Source organism: Entelurus aequoreus, linkage group LG07 (genome assembly GCF_033978785.1).
Source record: "Entelurus aequoreus isolate RoL-2023_Sb linkage group LG07, RoL_Eaeq_v1.1, whole genome shotgun sequence".
Classification (NCBI taxonomy): Eukaryota; Metazoa; Chordata; class Actinopteri; order Syngnathiformes; family Syngnathidae; genus Entelurus; species Entelurus aequoreus.
In genome coordinates, this window is record NC_084737.1 from 43,402,433 (window position 1) to 43,421,437 (window position 19,005).

General features: G+C 40.0%; 1 protein-coding gene across 2 annotated transcripts in view; it reads left to right on the top strand.

Annotated features, from left to right (window-relative positions):
• The first annotated feature begins 657 nt into the window (after positions 1-657).
• The window catches only part of slc2a4rg (SLC2A4 regulator), a 160,947-nt gene continuing 142,599 nt past the window's right edge, over positions 658-19,005 (top strand). Inside the window, exons 1-2 of one of the 2 annotated variants that reach the window (XM_062053732.1) lie at positions 658-1,078; positions 7,393-7,628. In XM_062053732.1, the coding sequence (XP_061909716.1) occupies positions 869-1,078; positions 7,393-7,628 (446 nt within the window). In that variant the 5' untranslated portion in view covers positions 658-868. The remainder of the gene's footprint in view (positions 1,079-7,392; positions 7,629-19,005) is intronic. The other variant, XM_062053733.1, reaches the window with a different exon arrangement.

A 19,005-nucleotide genomic window follows, 5' to 3' on the forward strand; every position in this document is an offset into this window, starting at 1 on the left:
GCAATATTTTTGCACTGTTATACAATTTAATAAATCAGAAACTGATGACATAGTGCTGTACTTTACTTCTTTATCTCTTTTTTTCAACCAAAAATGCTTTGCTCTGATTAGGGGGTACTTGAATTAAAAGAAAATCCACAGGGGCTACATCACTGAAAAAAGTTTGAGAACCACTGCTGGAGCCTATCTCAGCTGCATTCGGGCGGAAGGCGGGGCACACCCTGGACAAGTCGCCACCTCATCACAGGGCCAACACAGATAGACAGACAACATTCACTAACGTATTTTTTTCAATTCGAACAGCTTTCAACTGTAAACCGACACAATTCATAGTTAACATTTTTGAAGATGAGAATATTCGACATGTGCTGGGTTATTGTGGAATATCGTCCGCCAACTCAAGCGAATATAGGCCTGCAGGATGTGTCATTTGATTTCTATGCTCTCACTCGGCTCAGACCGGCTCCTTTCGACAGACACCGGCCGGTAGAACTGTACGGTACGCCCATGTCTATTTGTAAACCAATTAGATTACAAAAAAAAGTGATTGACATGTACAAATGGACCAATAGCTGAACGCCTTGCTGTGGACGCATGCCAGAGTGTAATGTTTATGTACGCTCAGGACCAATAGGGAGCGAGCACAGGGGGCGTGGCATTCTTTTGGAGCAAAGAGGCAAAACAATCTTTTTTATCCTCCGGACCGGGGCGGCTTGTCGGCTTGCCGAACGCTCGATGTAGAATAGAAAGCAGAGGAGATAAGTAACACCCGACAATCCCGATTGATGTATCTCACTCGAGAAATTTGCACTAAAATCTTTAGAAAGCTGGTTTTCTTTCTTTAGTCCTGCACGCGCTCGCGGTTAACATGGACTCCAGGTTTATTTTGGACAAGCCGGTGGTCGCTGGGGCGGACTTCGGCTGCTCGGTGCTCCACGACAGCCGGCTGGGAAGACGCGGCGATGACGCGCCCAGTAACGGGGCTCTCTTCTTCAAATGTGTGCTGGACGGCGAGGCGGCGGCGAAGGTTAAAGCCTCCCCTCGAAGGAACGGACGAATATTGGCCGACGCGGATAAAGTAAGTGCCCTTTTTTCAACAATCCTGTTTCCACGAAAGGCCGTCGTTTTACTCACCAAAATGTCAACTTTTGACGCTCTTACGTCTGACATATGCGCACATGCCTGAACGAGGTATTTTAAAACTAACTGAAGTTAGAGCTGGCGTATTTTCGCAAAGTTCGCCGGAAAGAGGGTCTCAAATGAGCGCCCCTCCCCCTCCTCCACACTTCAGGGTGGAGCTTTGCAAAAAGCCTTAAAAACACCAGTTGGCCTCTTGCGAACTTTCCAATCATTTAAAAGGGCGAACTCTTACTGCTTTCTTTCAAAAGTTACACTATCAGCGTTGCTCTTGTGTTTCATCATTTAGGGAGCTGTGCGCATGCTGTTTAAATGATGTCACATGCTACAAATTGATGCTTCAACACTTGCACTTTGACACATATTGTTGGCTATTTGTGTACACACATAAAGCTAAATCAATCTGCCAGGCATTAAAACAAGACAGTAGGTGGAGCTTCCCACGCTCTCACATTTACTTGCATTGTTTGTTTTTGTGTTGTTGCTGTGTTTATAAAATTTTTTTTTAAAAACTTAGTTCAAAGACTTTAAAGGCCTACTGAAATGAAATTTTCTTATTTAAACGGGGATAGCAGATCCATTCTATGTGTCATACTTGATCATTTCGCGATATTGCCATATTTTGGCTGAAAGGATTTAGTAGAGAACATCGACGATAAAGTTCGCAACTTTTGGTCGCTGATAAAAAAAGCCTTGCCTGTACCGGAAGTAGCGTGACGTCACAGGTTGTAGAGCTCCTCACATCTGCACATTGTTTTCAATCATGGACGCCAGCAGCGTGAGCGATTCGGACAGAGAAAGCGACGATTACCCCATTAATTTGAGCGAGGATGAAAGATTTGTGGATGAGGAAAGTGAGAGTGAAGGACTAGAGGGCAGTGGAAGCGATTCAGATAGGGAAGATGCTGTGAGAGGCGGGTGGGACCTGATATTCAGCTGGGAATGACTAAAACAGTAAATAAACACAAGACATATATACACTCTATTAGCCACAACACAACCAGGCTTATATTTAATATGCCACAAATTAATCCACATAACAAACACCTCCCCCTCCCGTCCATATAACCCACCAATACAAATCAAACACCCGCACAACACACTCAATCCCACAGCCCAAAGTACCGTTCACCTCCGTAAAGTTCATACAGCACATATATTTCCCCAAAGTTACGTACGTGACATGCACATAGCGGCACGCACGTACGGGCAAGCGATGAAATGTTTGGAAGCCAAAGCTGCGTACTCATGGTAGCGCTTCTGCTATCCAACTCAAAGTCCTACTGGTTGTGTTACTGTAGCCAGCCGCTAATACACCGCCTCCCACCTACAGCTTTCTTCTTTGCTGTCTTCATTGTTCATTAAACAAATTGCAAAAGATTCACCAACACAGATGTCCAGAATACTGTGGAATTTTGCGATGAAAACAGACGACTTAATAGCTGTCCACAATGGTGTCCCAATATGTCCGCACTGGCCACAATGGTGTCCCAATATGTCCGCAAATCCGTGACGTCACGCGCAAACGTCATCATACTGAGACGTTTTCAGCAGAATATTTCGCGGGAAATTTAAAATTGCACTTTACTAATCTAACCCGGCCGTATTGGCATGTGTTGCAATGTTAAGATTTCATCATTGATATATAAACTATCAGACTGCGTGGTCGGTAGTAGTGGGTTTCAGTAGGCCTTTAACTCAGTACTGAACTGTAACAACATGAAAAGGGTGGTGGCTGGTGGAGGTGTTTCATTTTTATAGAATTGCAACACCCCTGTGGACTGCTCTCCATAGGCTGTTGTTGCATGTCATTACACATTTCTCCAACGTATGTGTCCCAGCTGCTGACTGTCATTGAAAGATATGTCATTAATGAGGGTTGTGCCGCAGATCAGTATTTACCGATATTCCTGAAATAGTGTGGGTTTGCAATTGCTGATTATTGCCTATCAGTGACAATCACAAATCCAGATCCCCTCTGGCAGACACCAGGGGCCTGATTTACTAAGATCCAAATAACATGCGCTAAACACAGTGTGCAAACAATAAAATAGCGTGTCCTATGAGTGGGCGTGTTGCGTGTGATCTACTAACACTGTGCGTGCCATTGAGAAGTTATGTACTTCGCCTTATTTAAATGAGGATTTTGCATGCATGCGGGACTTTTACCACGGAGACGGTCATTGCTGCACATTCATGTTAACATGCTCCAATCTGTGTGCAATCTGTTGAACCAGCGGCACACATCTATCTCTTAGCACCTTTTCTGAATTGCTGTCTCGACAACAGAAACGTAATGCACACTGACATTTAAGTCTGGGTGCAAGGCTGTAGTTCGCATCACCAGCACAGTTAGAAAATGCATAATGAAAGACATATTTTCATGTAGGACAGGTTTCCCCAACCTTTTTTCCACCAGGGACCGGTTTAATTTATGCATTATTTTCATGGACCAGCTTTCTACGTGTGGCAGTTAAAAACAGTAAAAAAATAAACATGAAAAATTAGCCTTTGGCTACAATCTGGCACATTAACATTTTATATGTCCATTAATGTGCATTGTCCCATGTACTATAACAAAGGAGTTGTAATATGCATTTATTAACAAGCTTATTGGTGTTTAGTGGGACAGGTGAAAGTTAAGTCGGAGAAAATGCGGTAGTTCATAGATTAATTAATGTTTCTGTGCAGCAAATGCGTCACGGACCGGACCGGTGGTTGGGGGCCCCTGATGTAGGAGATATATTAGAGTAATACAGGTATATGTACAAAATAAAAAGAACAAACAACAATAAAAAAAAACGACAGCAGACACCAAAACGCATCATTTGAATTCATTTTAATTAGCCCCTTAAAGGCCTACTGAAATGAATTTTTTTTATTTAAACGGGGATAGCAGATCTATTCTATGTGTCATACTTGATCATTTCGCGATATTGCCATATTTTTGCTGAAAGGATTTAGTATAGAACAACGACGATAAAGATTGCAACTTTTGGTATCTGATAAAAAAAAGGCTTGCCCCTACCGGAAGTAGCGTGACGTAGTCAGTTGAACATATACGCAAAGTTCCCTATTGTTTACAATGATGGCCGCATGAAGTGAGAGAGATTCGGACGGAGAAAGCGACCATTTCCCCATTAATTTGAGCGAGGATGAAAGATTTGTGGATGAGTAAAGTGCAAGTGAAGGACTAGTGGGGAGTTGAAGCTATTCAGATAGGGAAGATGCTGTGAGAGCCGGGGGTGGGTGCTGATATTCAGCTGGGAATGACTACAACAGTAAATAAACACAAGACATATATATACTCTATTAGCCACAACACAACCAGGCTTATATTTAATATGCCACAAATTAATCCTGCATAAAAACACCTGCGTGTTTGTTATGCTAGCTCCTAGCTCCTCTGCTAGCTCCTAGCTCCATAGAACACGCCAATACAATTCAAACACCTGATCAACACACACAATCACTCAGCCCAAAAGACCGTTCACCTAACCCAAGGTTCATAAAGCTTATATATTTTTAAAAAGTTACGTACGTGACGCGCACATACGGTCAAGCTATCAAATGTTTAGCAGCCAAGGCTGCATACTCACGGTACCTGATATTCAGCTGGGAATGACTACAACAGTAAATAAACACAAGACATACATATACCCTATTAGCCACAACACAACCAGGCTTATATTTAATATGCCACAAATTAATCCTGCATAAAAACACCTGCGTGTTTGTTACGCTAGCTCCTAGCTCCTCTGCTAGCTCCTAGCTCCATAGAACACGCCAATACAATTCAAACACCTGATCAACACACACAATCACTCAGCCCAAAAGACCGTTCACCTAACCCAAGGTTCATAAAGCTTATATATTTTTAAAAAGTTACGTACGTGACGCGCACATACGGTCAAGCTATCAAATGTTTAGCAGCCAAGGCTGCATACTCACGGTACCTGATATTCAGCTGGGAATGACTACAACAGTAAATAAACACAAGACATATATATACTCTATTAGCCACAACAGAACCAGGCTTATATTTAATATGCCACAAATTAATCCTGCATAAAAACACCTGCGTGTTTGTTATGCTAGCTCCTAGCTCCTATGCTAGCTCCTAGCTCCATAGAACACGCCAATACAATTCAAACACCTGATCAACACACACAATCACTCAGCCTAAAAGACCGTTCACCTAACCCAAGGTTCATAAAGCTTATATATTTAAAAAAAGTTACGTACATACGCAAAAAAAAGTTGCGCACATACGGTCAAGCGATCAAATGTTTAGAAGCCAAAGCTGCATACTCACAGTAGCACGTCTGCGTCTTTGTCATCCAAATCAAAGTAATCCTGGTAAGAGTCTGTGTTGTCCCAGTTCTCTACAGGCGTCTGTGTATCGAAGTCAAAAGTCCTCCTGGTTAGAGTCTCTGTTATCCGAGTTCTTCCATCTTGACTGCATCTTCCGGGAATGTAAACAAAGAAGCGCCGGCTGTGTACTGTTGTTGCTGACTACGTTCGAAAAATACGTCCATTTCGTACCGACAACTTTCTTCTTTGCTTGCTCAGCTTCCTTCTCCATAATGCAATGAACATGATTGCAACAGATTCACGAACACAGATGTCCAGAATATTGTGGAATTATGAAATGAAAACAGAGCTTTTTCGTATTGGCTTCAATGTGGAAGGCATATCCGTGTTCCCCGGGTTACGTCACGCGCATACGGCATCCTCAGAGGCGTTTCGAACCGGAAGTTTAGCGGCAAATTTAAAATGTCACTTTATAAGTTAACCCGGCCGTATTGGCATGTGTTATAATGTTAAGATTTCATCATTGATATATAAACTATCAGACTGCGTGGTCGGTAGTAGTGGGTTTCAGTAGGCCTTTAAGTCGTCCACCAGCAATACAAATATAAAAGAAAACTGCTGAATAGACAAAAAGTCTATTTTTTTATTTATTTCTGTCAGTCCAAATATTTTGAGAGTGAGACACACATGAGGTGGGGGATTCTCCGTCCATCGTCTGTTTTAGCAGTGTCGGATAGCAAGTCCTTTTCACACGTGCTAAATTTAACGCAAAATAGAGCTCCCGAAATGGCGATTAATGTTGATAATTTACATCGCGTGAGCTGTTTGATATATTTGCATTTTCTCCACCTAGTATTGTGGGGGTTTTGATGATTGGCATCTTTTCTGCATATTAATGAAGACAGAGACATAAAATGCAAAATGCAAACTCACTTTATTCTGCTCACTTAACAGACACTATCCACTTTGCACATGTTTAGTAGATCATCTGCTTTGCGTGTGGTATCAAGTTTGCACATGTTTTAGTACACAGAAGCCTTTAGTAAATCAAGCCCTATGTATTGTGAGTCCCCCGTCTGACAAGCAGCTAATTATGTGTCTCGATACAATGCGCATTACAGTAGAAAGCTTGCAGTCGTCACCAGAGAATTAACAAGGAGATTAATAAGAGTCTTGAGAGAGAATAATATAACAACAACTGTTGCTGTGTCAGTATTGTCGTAGTCAGTACACAACAAGTATGAGGACCATCAGATCGATCCATTAATTGGTGGTGTCGTTATTAAAGGTATATTTTTATTTTCTTAAACTTTTTTGTTTTTGTTAATGTTTACAAACTCGGGAATAATTCATTGGACACAGGAGGACTTTGAGGGAAAAAAACTAAGTATTTAAATGAGTAACAGATAGTAGCTTTTGCTTTTTGTTTGGTTTTTGTGTACTATTGACTTTGTTTTGCTCAAAAAAATTGTATGTAATAAAATATGAAAAGGAACCAGTTTACATATTTGATATATACATATATATATATATATATATATATATATATATATATATATATATATATATATATATATATATATATATATATATATATATATATATATATATATATATATATATATATATATATTGACATTTATTAAACTGTCAAGAACACTCACCATAAATAAAAGGCAAAATTACAGTTAATCCATGTGATCATTATCGGCTGACCTCACTCATGGATGATGGGAATCGGCATAAAACCGTGATTATTTCTACTATCAATTAAAGTAGGTCTGTTATATAAAGACCCTCCAAAACCAACTTCATCTGTGCTTCAATTGAAGGTGCAACTTATTTCTTAGATACTAGAGTTTATTTTCTGATACAGTATGCATGATAGTACCTGAAGTTATTTGACCTTATGTTAATTAGTCAATTTCCCTCATTTTTTAGCCCGGCCTGGGGGACCACAGAGACACTGGTTGCACTGCTAGCCTAAAGAGGGCCAGTCCTACTCACTGCCCAGGCACAAATGGGCAAATGTCAGGCAGCTATATGCACTTGGACATCAGGAATCAAGAGAGGCAGGCGGAGTTGGCCCTCAGCCTCAGGCCAGTGCAAGGACAGAATCTACCGCCGATGGAGAGACAATCGTTCACTTCTTCCCATATCCCTGTCCCCAGAAACAGGTAGGGGGCTAATGACACCTTCCAAATACCTAATATGACTTATTTTCTTTTGCATTGTTTGGACGACACATGCAGACATCAAAACTCAATTGTAAAGGTAATACCAATCTCCCAAATTGACACTACCTTTAATATATGAGGCTGATTTCATTTCATGTGTGTAGGTAGAAACTAGAGCTGGGAAATTTGGGCAAAAAAAATGTATATATTATTTTTCGAGATATATCATGATGAGGGATGTAACAATAAACGGTATTAATGATAAATGCGGTAAAACTCCCGATGGTTGATATTACAATTTTAGATAAAATTATGGGGGGAAAAATTGTTAACTGTACTTTGAGAAATTTAGAGACTGACTAGCGGCAGTTTACTAGCTTAAATGCTTATATGAAAACAAGAGACAATCTCTTTTTTTATTAAGAAACAACATACCCCAATCCAAACTTATATAAACACATTGCTGTCTGATAGGGATGTAACGGTTTTGCAGATACCACGGTATTGCTGTTTCAAAATCTTCTCAATATCAAACAAAAACTTGGTGTGCAGTTTTTTTTTACTTTTTACTTTGGCGGGTCTGAAAATAAACTACATCTCCCAGAATCCTCTGGTCAGTGCGTGTCCGCACTTTGGGGGTGTGGAGTGAAAGAGAAAGCAGGAAGTTAAGTGTGTTTTACTTCGTAGTAGATGGAGGAATTATTTTTTTTTAAATCCTAATTTTTGTTTGAGTCATGTTGATAACAAACAGAAAAACCAACCTGGCGAAAACGTAACCTCTTTGGCGGAAGTAATAAAGCGGGCCACGTTCGTCTAGCGTTTCAAACCAAAACAGACTCGGTCAAGGCACACCATGTCGAGGAAAAGCACCTGCTGCACACCAAAGCTACTTAAAGGGGAACTTCACTTTTTTGGAATTTTGCCCATCGTTCACAATCCTTATGAAAGACATGACAGCAGATGTATTTAAAAAATAAATGCATTCTAAATAGTAAATAAATGTGTTTAAAAGTCCACTTACAATGGAGCCTATTGGAACCATTCTATTCTGCCTATAAAGTCCTAAAAAAATATCCAAACCCCTCCATAAGGTTTTATATACATGATGTAAGAAGGGAAGAAGCGGTAGAAAATGGATGGATGGATGTAAGAATATGTGTAATATTGCAATGGGAACATTTATAATAACATTTGATATTTACGTATTTTGCTCATTTTAAGCATGAGCGCCGCATTGATTTCCAAAACGCATCACAATGTTTGCTTTTTTTTTAACAACATCACTGATTATTACTTACTGCAGACTTTATGAGAGCCAACAAACATAATAAAAAATCAGTTACTGTGCAAGGTCTGCTGTCATTAGGATGCCGACTGCTAAGATGTTCATATATTCCCCTTTAGATGAAGGATGACTTAAAATCCTTGCGAAGAAAAGGGGGGTGGAACCAAGCGTCTTTTCGTGTCTTTCTCGCCCTTTCCGGGTCTAAATTGGCTGTTAGAGTACGTCTTCGTTTTTCTACTATTCGGGGGAGAGGCGTTATTTATGATCTACAATAAAGTTTGACGTCATGTCAACGTTGGCACGCAAGCTTGTGATCACAGCGCCGCTATAAATAGTTTGTTTGCTTTCGCGCTTGTAATAACAATATCACTAATACTTGGTCAATATTCAAGTCACAAAATTTATAAGGAGTATTATTGTTGGCACTTTTTGAATGTCTTTTTATTGCGTTTTTATGGGCGAAATAAAGGACCTCCCAATGGTTTTACTGTAAGCAGACTTTTATATACGTTTATTTACGAGTTAGAATGCATTGAAAATGCATCCATCGTCATGTCTTTCATAATGATTGTGATCGATAGGCAAAATTTAAAAAGAAAGTGCAGTTCCCCTTTAATAAGCTACCATCGCCCAGAAAAGATGAAGTCAGCGAAACTAAACAAATTTGTAAGGTATTTATTTACATTTATTAAATGTTAAATTGTTAGTCAATTTTTCTGAGAAACTGCATTTTTAAAACTGATAGCAAAATGTCTACTGTATAGGCTTTTCAGAAAGTAAAAGTTTTAGAGACACAGTGGATGTTCCCGCAAAGTTCTTTGCACTTAAAATGCTTTGTAGTAATAAATAAGTAAGTGATAAATATGAATACAACATTTTAGCATTATGTTTGTCTTGAATTACAGCAAGTGTTTATCCTAAACATTCTTGCCACTTGATTTTACACACAATGGCATTTTTAAGTCTTATACCACAATATTATTGTACAGTAGCCTTAATACCGTGACAATATCGTATCCATCCATCCATTTTCTACCGCTTATTCCCTTTGGGGTCGCGGGGGGTGCTGGAGCCTATCTCAGCTACAATAGGGCGGAAGGCGGGGTACACCCTGGACAAGTCGCCACCTCATCGCAGGGCCAACACAGATAGACATACAACATTCACATTCACACACTAGGGCCAATTTAGTGTTGCCAATCAACCTATCCCCAGGTGCATGTCTTTGGTAAAATATCGTATCGTGATATTTTAATATTGTTACATCCCTATTGTTTGAGCAACTAATCTATTTGTGCACATTTAACCTACAAGCTTAGACGCAGTGATTGTTCTTTACTCAGAGAATTACTAGACAGAGGTATTTTTATGGTGCATTTAAGGATCGCTGAACACAGTAGTATGCCACAAGTCCCATCAGAATTTATAGCTAATTATAATTGTAAAAAGAAGTCTCCGCTGGATATCAAATCAAGCACCTTCACAGCCCAAGGTGGCAGTAAAGCAACAACGGCTAGTCTTGAAGCCACGCTTTGGCCGTCCCATCCCAGAGGCCATTGTATATGACCATGCTGACCACCTCACCGGCCGCCATTATTGAACTTTATGCCCCCAACTTCCATGGAGTCCAGCTCAGCATGCATCAAAGACAGCACCGCTGTTATTAGACAGCAACAGGTGTGGATGCCTGCACAACATGCTGCTCTGTTTTTCTCCTTCGAGTTGCACTAGCAGGACACACTTTTCTGTTGTGTGCCAACGCTTCTTGCCGGCCCAGAGAACTAGGTCAAGTAGGGGTGTTCAATTGATGACGTGTGGGCCACATGGGGAACGAAGCTGGGTTTTTTTATGGCCCCGAAAAAACATAAAAAATGGATAAATTGAGCTAAAAGCATCATGTAATTAGAAAAAGCTGAAATGTTAATACTAATAATGAACAAAAGCGCAAATATTTGTCTTTAATGTGTAATGTCTATTTAAACTTTTTATTAGACTATTTCATAACTAGTTATGATGAGGTCTCTTTCACATGCATCCTACCTCTTTTGTCTGTTTTGTAGGTAGACCTTTAGGATACACTGTTTTGTTTTCCTTAACTTAATGAATAGTCCTGATTTCAATGTTGATTAAAAAATAACTGATTATTATTTTGGTTATATTCGTGCAGCCCTTGTGTGTACCTTGTGAGAGGTGTTCCTGCTGTGAGGTTTTTCCAATGCCGTGTTGCTGCAAGTCATAATAAAGTCTGCATGTAGCAAGACAAAGTTGTCTCCTTTCCACTAAGTCAAGTAACTGTGAACTTGTCGAGTTCTTAACAAACTCACCGAGCCAACTATGAGGGTCAGTTCGTCCCTCTATCAAATTTTCTTGTATTTCTATCAGGGAAAAGTTTTTAGCTTTATATATTTTAGTTTTATCACCCATCCCTAATAGAAACTAAAAAGTACAAGATTAAACTATATCAAGTTGTCCCATCGTGCTTCAAAGTTTGCGGCTTTACTCTATCGCTGATTTTATTAGATTTTTTGTATATTCCACATATTTTAGGCCTAAATTAAGAATTTTTAGGCATAAAGATTTCTAATTAAACAAACAATATCAACACTATAGTGGTCTTTGCCCCTTTATAAAACCATGGCTCCTAAAGACAGTATAGTATGTGTCTTATTTTCTATTATTATGTCGACTATAGGGGTGTAACGATATGACAATTTCACATCACAGTTATTGTGACCAAAATGATCAAGTTTATCATTATTAGCGCAGTATTTTTTTATGTGTTCAATAAGTATTTATACACACACTGAAATATTTTTACCAAGTCTTATTTGAAAATTACAATTTTATTGAGACACAATACAGTATACTTTCTTGACAGAAGAAACATGAAATATTGTTCTGGCTTCTGAAGAGCCATATTTTTTTACTTATTAAATTACTTCCTATTGTAGACACCTTCATCATTGTAGTGTTAAATACATAATATAAACAATAACAGCATGAATTGTTAGCATTTATGTTCTGATTGATTTGTTATACTTTTGTTGTTTCGAAGTGAGTCGATCTGAGCCAGTTTTGCTTGCTATGTCAGTTAGGCCAAGCGACAAAAGCAAATAAAAGTCCTCAAATGGTGTTCTTTACAATGTCTGTAGTGAGGCATATTGTCGATTTTTCTGATAAAACTGCTGATACAACAGCATCCATAATTATATTGCTGCAAACAAACTTGGGAGTTTTTCTACCCTAACTTCAACAATGCTAATTACCCCCAAAATGTTCATTGGCCCTCATATTTTGGCAGTTTAATAATATTAAAGTTAAGCTAGGCAAAATGGATTTGTGAAAGTAAGTTTTACTTTCTAATCTAGCTGCCTGACAAAGCTAACAAGTGATATTGACAAGGTTTATACACAGGTTTCCAGCTGCAAAACAAAAATCTGAAGACAAACACTGCGACAAGGAAAGATATTCAAAAAGTTGTCAAGTCGGTGAATCAGTTGACTATATTTAGGAAAGTTTTGACTTTACCGCTCTCTGACACGCAGGACTATTTCTACGCTCAGCCCTCCCTTTCCAGTTGACCCTTTCTTTTTCGACAGGGCATGTTCTCTTTCTGTTTTTCATTTTTTTCTTCTGTTTTCTTTCTTGTTTTATGCGGGTGTGTTCTGTTTTGTGTGTCATGTGTTGTCACTTCTTGTGGTTCATTGTTTCCTGCAAATGTATATTATGAGTGGTGCATTCTTGTATTTTACTCCGGTCTAACCTTCCATGTGCTAATAGTTCTGCACAAAACGTGCATTACATGCACTAGGGGACAAGCCCTGCGCGCCGATAAGTGATTATGTAACAGTAAAAAAGACTGGGAGTGACTGTAGGTTGGGCCTAAGCACTCTCTATTTCCTTTGAAGCGCCAGTTGGTTACTGGCCGTGTGGGTCTGTTAACTTGTGTGTTACACATTAACAGAAAAACTGGTGGCATATACAAAGTGTGGAGCTGTGTAGCCCAATAGCATGGTTTTATACATGATTATAAAAATGTAACGCCTGTCAACAAAGCAGGTTGAAACGGCCATCTGTGATTGTGGGTGTTGTCTGAACAATAGAGCCTTACCTCTTTATCACAAGAACGTCACATATGATGCAGACCTCGACATGCTTTTGAGCCTTGGTCTTTGTGTGCATGTCTTTTAGTTCTCACCTCCCCATCTGGATCATCACCAGATATTCAATGCCTCTCTTTACCGCAGCGTGTTGACAGCGAGCTCGCTTAACTTACAGTAGTGAGTCAACAATACACAGCTGCTAAATGTGGTTACATAACCAGAGATAACAGTGCGGTCATAATAGTGGGCCAGAGACTGTTGGATGAACCTATCTTGCCAACTTTAAATTTGTCTTACCATTGTTGGTCTTGAGATACTTTCCTTATGACTCTGACCATATTTTTTTTTTAACACTTGCAAAGCATTATCCACCATTTGGTGTTAAAAATATTTAACATTTAACACACTTCCTGGTGGTCTAAACCAGGGGTCCCCAAACTTTTTTGCACCTGCATGGACTGGTTTAATTTAGGCAGTACTATTACAGACCGGCCTTCCACGTGTGGCAGATCCATCCATCCATCCATTTTTCTACCGCTTGTCCCGTTCGGGGTCTCGGGGGTTGCTGGAGCCTATCTCAGCTGCACATGGGCGGAAGGCGGGGTACACCCTGGACAAGTCGCCACCTCATCGCAGGGCCAGCACAGATAGACAGACAACATTCACACTCACATTCACACACTTGGGCCAATTTAGTGTTGCCAATTAACCTATCCCCGGGTGCATGTCTTTGGAGGTGGGAGGAAACTGGAGTACCCGGAGGGAACCCACGCAGTCACGGGGAGAACATGCAAACTCCACACAGAAAGATCCTGAGTCTGGGAAAATAAATACAGCAATGTATGAAAATGTGCATGAAAAATATAACTCACATAACTCTGAAATGTGCCCTGTGATGAGGTAGCGACTTGTCTAGGTGTGTACCGTGCCATTCTCCTGATTGCAGCTGGGATAGGCTCCAGACCCCGCACGACCCCGGAAGGCACAAGCAGTAGGAAATGGATGGATGGATGTTCATTAAAGTGCATTGTCCCATGTAACAAAAAAAATGGCGACCTCCTATTAGGAGTTTTACTATACATCAATGAACAAGCTTATTTCTGGTGAGACAGGCGAAAGTAAAGTTTAGGAAAATGCGGTCGTTTATGAATGATTTCATGTTTCTGTGCATCCCGCTACGATGTGCACTGCGTCAGGATAAGAGCGCTGCTTGCTGCTTACTGCTTACTGCTAACTGCTTTGTATAGCTCCCCCAAATGTATGTTAGCATTAGCATTGGGTGGTATGTAGATGGCCATTACCATGACAACGGTAAACTCACGGGGTAGATAGAAGAGTCTGCATCTCACGGTCAAATATTCCAAGTCTGTGGAACAGTAATGGTCCACGGTCTCTGCATTTCTGCACCAGCTGTCGTTGGTGTAGATACAACCCCCCTCCTCTGCTCTTACCAGAGTTGCCGTTCCTGTTGTAGCGGTGGAGCGTGCGGCCTGCTAGCATGATAGTCAAGTCCGGTATGGATGGTTGTAGCCAAGTCTCTGTTATTAGCACAACACTACAGTCACAGAAACACTTGCTGGCTGCGTACTGTAGTCTCAGCTTTTCGATCTTATTAGAGGTGGGGGAAATAATCGAATTTTAGATGCATCGCAATTCGGACATGGATGATTATAAAATATTATCTTATATATATTATATTATACATATTATTATATTATAAAATATAATTGTCTTATTCTAAATAAAGTAATGCAGACAGTTCTAAAATTTGTCTGACTGCAGCGAGCTGCCTCACAGAGAGATCCAACAAGTACTTATGTTCCAGTTTTGCACACATTTCCATTCATTTGAAAAATATGATGGGAATTAATTCCAACTGTTTCTTATTACAAATGCACCGTTTTTAAAAGTTGCAAGTGATAAACACTTGTTTAGTGAAACATTAAAGGCCTACTGAAATTGTCACGTGGGTGGGTCGCAGCTGGCTGCGGGGTTGTTCTTCCAATGCAAAAAAACGGCTCCGGACGACAGCGTGAAGGTGAGCTTGGATTTATTCAACATAAATCACTCAAACTACCATCAAAAAAGCAAACAATAAAGCAAAAAGGCAAGCGTGCCAAAAACACAAATGAAGCTGCTACTGAGCAGAAGCTATGACGTGGACTATGAAAACTTACTTGTTCAGCAAGGGACATGAACCGATGTGACAAAGACAATGAACGCCGAACGAGTGAACAGAAAGAAAGACTTAAATAACAGACATGATTAACAACAGGTGCGTGACTCAAAACGTGAAACAGGTGCGTGACATGACAGGTGAAAACTAATGGGTGACCATGGAAACCAAACCAAACAAGGAAGTGCAACCAGGAACTAAAAAGAGTCCAAAAAACAAACACATGGCCAAAACAAAAACATGAACAGACATGACAGAACCCCCCCCTTACGGACAGATCCCAGATGTCCAAAAAACAAAACACAAAACAGGATCAAGAGTCATGGGAGGGCGGGAGGGGGACATGGCGGTGGGTCGCCAGGCCAAGTGGCCCCGAATCCACCGAGGCATATTCATGTGCGGCGGTGGCGAGTGGAACGCCGCCGCCGCAGGCGAGGTTTACATCATGTCCTTTTCGGACATGATGTAAAGTGAAATTATATGAAACTGTGATGTGTTATGCTGTAAGTGTGTTCATGTACCAAATAAACTAAAGAAAGAAAGAAAGCACTGGTTTATTAGACAGACCTGCAAACTCTGGAGTGGTGTAGGCTACAAGATGACGTTAACGTTATAAGACACATACAAAAAGGCTAACGTTAACATTACCGTTAGCCACTGACTATGCTTAGGTAACGTTAGTCTAGCTAACATTACTGCAGTCCTGGTTGACATAAGAGGTAACCTTATTTTAGCCTAATGGTTACAAGTGAGCAAATATGGAAATTAACCGGCAACAGTTAACGTTAGTTACTCACCGGCACTATCACTGGAACTGGGGCTGCAGGTTTGAAGCAGAGGAAGAGGGGCCCGCGTCGTCATATCTGTCGCTGCTTCTCCACGTGTCAAAGACACGCCACGGTTCTCGAACGTTCAGGTTATGTGCGGCCTGAACATGTTTCAACATGCTTGTTGTACTTCCCCCCTTTACATGAGAGCGAAGCCTGGCAATAATTGCATATTGCTGTTTCCTCGTCGTATTTTTTTGTAAAATGAAGCCATGCCTTGAGGAGTTTTTTCCGGTCCTTTATTTTTGCTGCTTTCTGTATCTGCTGCCTAATGACTGAGCTACGTCATTTCCTGTGATGTCCCACAGGGTATTTCTTGTGGGACGGGATTCGTTCCCAGGGATTCGAATAAAGAACCAACTCTTTTTATTTACTATAGTGGCCTCGATAACAGGAACCGGTTCTCAAAAAGGGAATCGAGTCAATGGAATCGGTTCTTTTCTTATCGAACAACCGGGAGAACCGGTTTCGAACATCATCCCTATGCATCAATAATCGATTTTTAATTGAATCGTGGCTTCTGAATCCTAATCGTAATCGAATCGTGAGGTGCCCAAAGATCCCCACCTCTAGATTTTATTCTCAATAGATCTGGCGTTGAAGAGGAAAATGCTGGGAAGTGGCGGTTTCAAAGGTTTTCTCTTTAGCTGGCTAGCGGACTGGACTGACAGCCTCGCTTTTGCTTCCTTTGTTTTCACCTCCTCTTGGACTTACTGCCGGGGAAAAATACCCACGGTACATCATTGGAGCGGTGGAAGTCTGACGCGATCGTGGTCAACGCCCCGCAGCGAAACCCCAAACCCAGTAATTCCTGGCGACTGTATGTAGGATTCGCCCAACATACTGTGGGTTTTCTTCACGAAAACAAAAAAAACATACAAAAACACTAAACTAATCACCAAGAATGGAGAGCCGTGAGCCGCGGCGCGGCGTCTATGCGCGCCACCGTGCTGATTGGTTACTTTATGCTCTAACATGGTTCTATTTACACTTCTGTCCAAACATAAAAAGCACTTATTCTGCTGTTTGGATACTTTACATTAGTTTATAATAATTTATATAATAATTCAATTTCTGATCACAATTACAATCTGACAAAAACACAAAATGGCAGTCTAACTATGTAAATTATTAAATTTTGAAATTATTCCATTTTTATTACATACACAATTTCAAATAAAGTCAAGAGTGCAAAATAACTAAGCAAAAACTACTATTGGTTCTTATTTCCTATATTGTGTTTTAGGGTTGTAATATATACCGGTACTAGTATAGTACCGCGATACTAATGAATCATATTCGGTTCTATACCGCCCCTAAACCGGGTCCCCCCTCCCACCCTTTTTTCAACAGGCATGATGGCGCATCGTCGTCACGTCGTAACATTGCTGGTTTTACGAGCAGAGGAGCATGTTCGGCAACGCACAGTCACAGAGTACTTACAATGTGTGTAGAAAGAAAAGGGAGAATGGACGCATTTTGACTTAAAAACTAACGATAAAGGTGAAGCTATAACACTGAAACGCCCTCAGGAAGAGGTGCTTTAAGACATGGATAGCTAGCTAGTGGCTAACGTCCAGCCGCGGTCTGCAGTGTTTTAGCTACTTCTAAATCACTAATCCTTGCCTCCATGGCGACAAATAAAGTACGTTTCTTACAAGTATCATCCCTGCAGGATGAGGAATAGCTGAACATGCTTCACTACACACCGTAGCTAATGACGATGTTCCTGAATGTAAACAAATGCCATGGGTGGATCTACACCTGACATCCACTGTAATGATACCAAGTATAAGAGCATATTTATACTACTATGATTACATCGATATTTTTTATCATAATAAAATCTTTTTTCCTTTAAAAAAAGTAATATTATGTTTATAAACTCAGGAAATACGTCTCTGGACACATGAGGACTTTGAATATGACCGATGTACTGTATGATCCTGTAACTACTTGGTATCAGATCCATACCCAAATTTGTGGTATCAGCCTAAACTTATGTAAAGTATCCAAACAACAGAAGGATAAGTGATTATTACATTTTAACAGAAGTGTAGATAGAGCATGTTGAAACAGAAAATAAGCAGATATTAACAGTAAAAGAACAAGTGGATTAATAATCTATTTTTACAGCTTGTCCCTCATAATTTTGACAAAATAATAGAATGTGAAATGACACAATATGTTACTGCATAGGTCAGCAGACAAATTAGGAGCTTTTGTTTGCTTACTTACCACTAATAGACAAGTTGTCTAGTATGTTCACTATTTTATTAAATGACAAAATTGTTCTTCAATTGCAATAAGAAACACATGTTTAATGTACCGTAAGATTTTTTGTTAAAATGCCATTTTTTGTGGTCCCCTTTATTTAGAAAAGTATCGAAAAATATCGAAATACATTTTGGTACATGTACCGTTACCAAAATATTGGTATCGGGACAACCCTACTGTGTATATTATTTCCAAATGCATTTTTTTGATAATGAAAAATATCGATCTAATTACTATAGTATCGACTATATACTAATAGTATACTTGGTATCATTACTGTTGAAATTTTTATTGATCCACCCATCCCTGTTTACATTCATGACCTCTAGCTTAGCAATCAGCTATGCTTTCTTGCAAACTCCTCGGTATGTAGTATTGCATGTTAACTTATTCCTTGTCCTCTTGTCATCCAGTGGTAGAAGACTTGTAATAGACATAGATTATTTGCCGCCATAGAAACAAGGATTTGGGATTTAGAAGCGCTTCTCACTGAGGAGCGACATTAGCCACTACCTCGCTAGCGAGGATGAGGTTGAGGTTGAGGACCTTTTTGTTTGCTTGTAACTGTCAAATTTGCGGTACACAGATAGAATGCGTCATAAACATGCATTCACACGATATGACGATGGTATTAAAAGCTCTATAGTTGGTCAAATGTATATCATGTATATCGTCTATATTGCACAACGCTAATTGGATATGTTTTGGT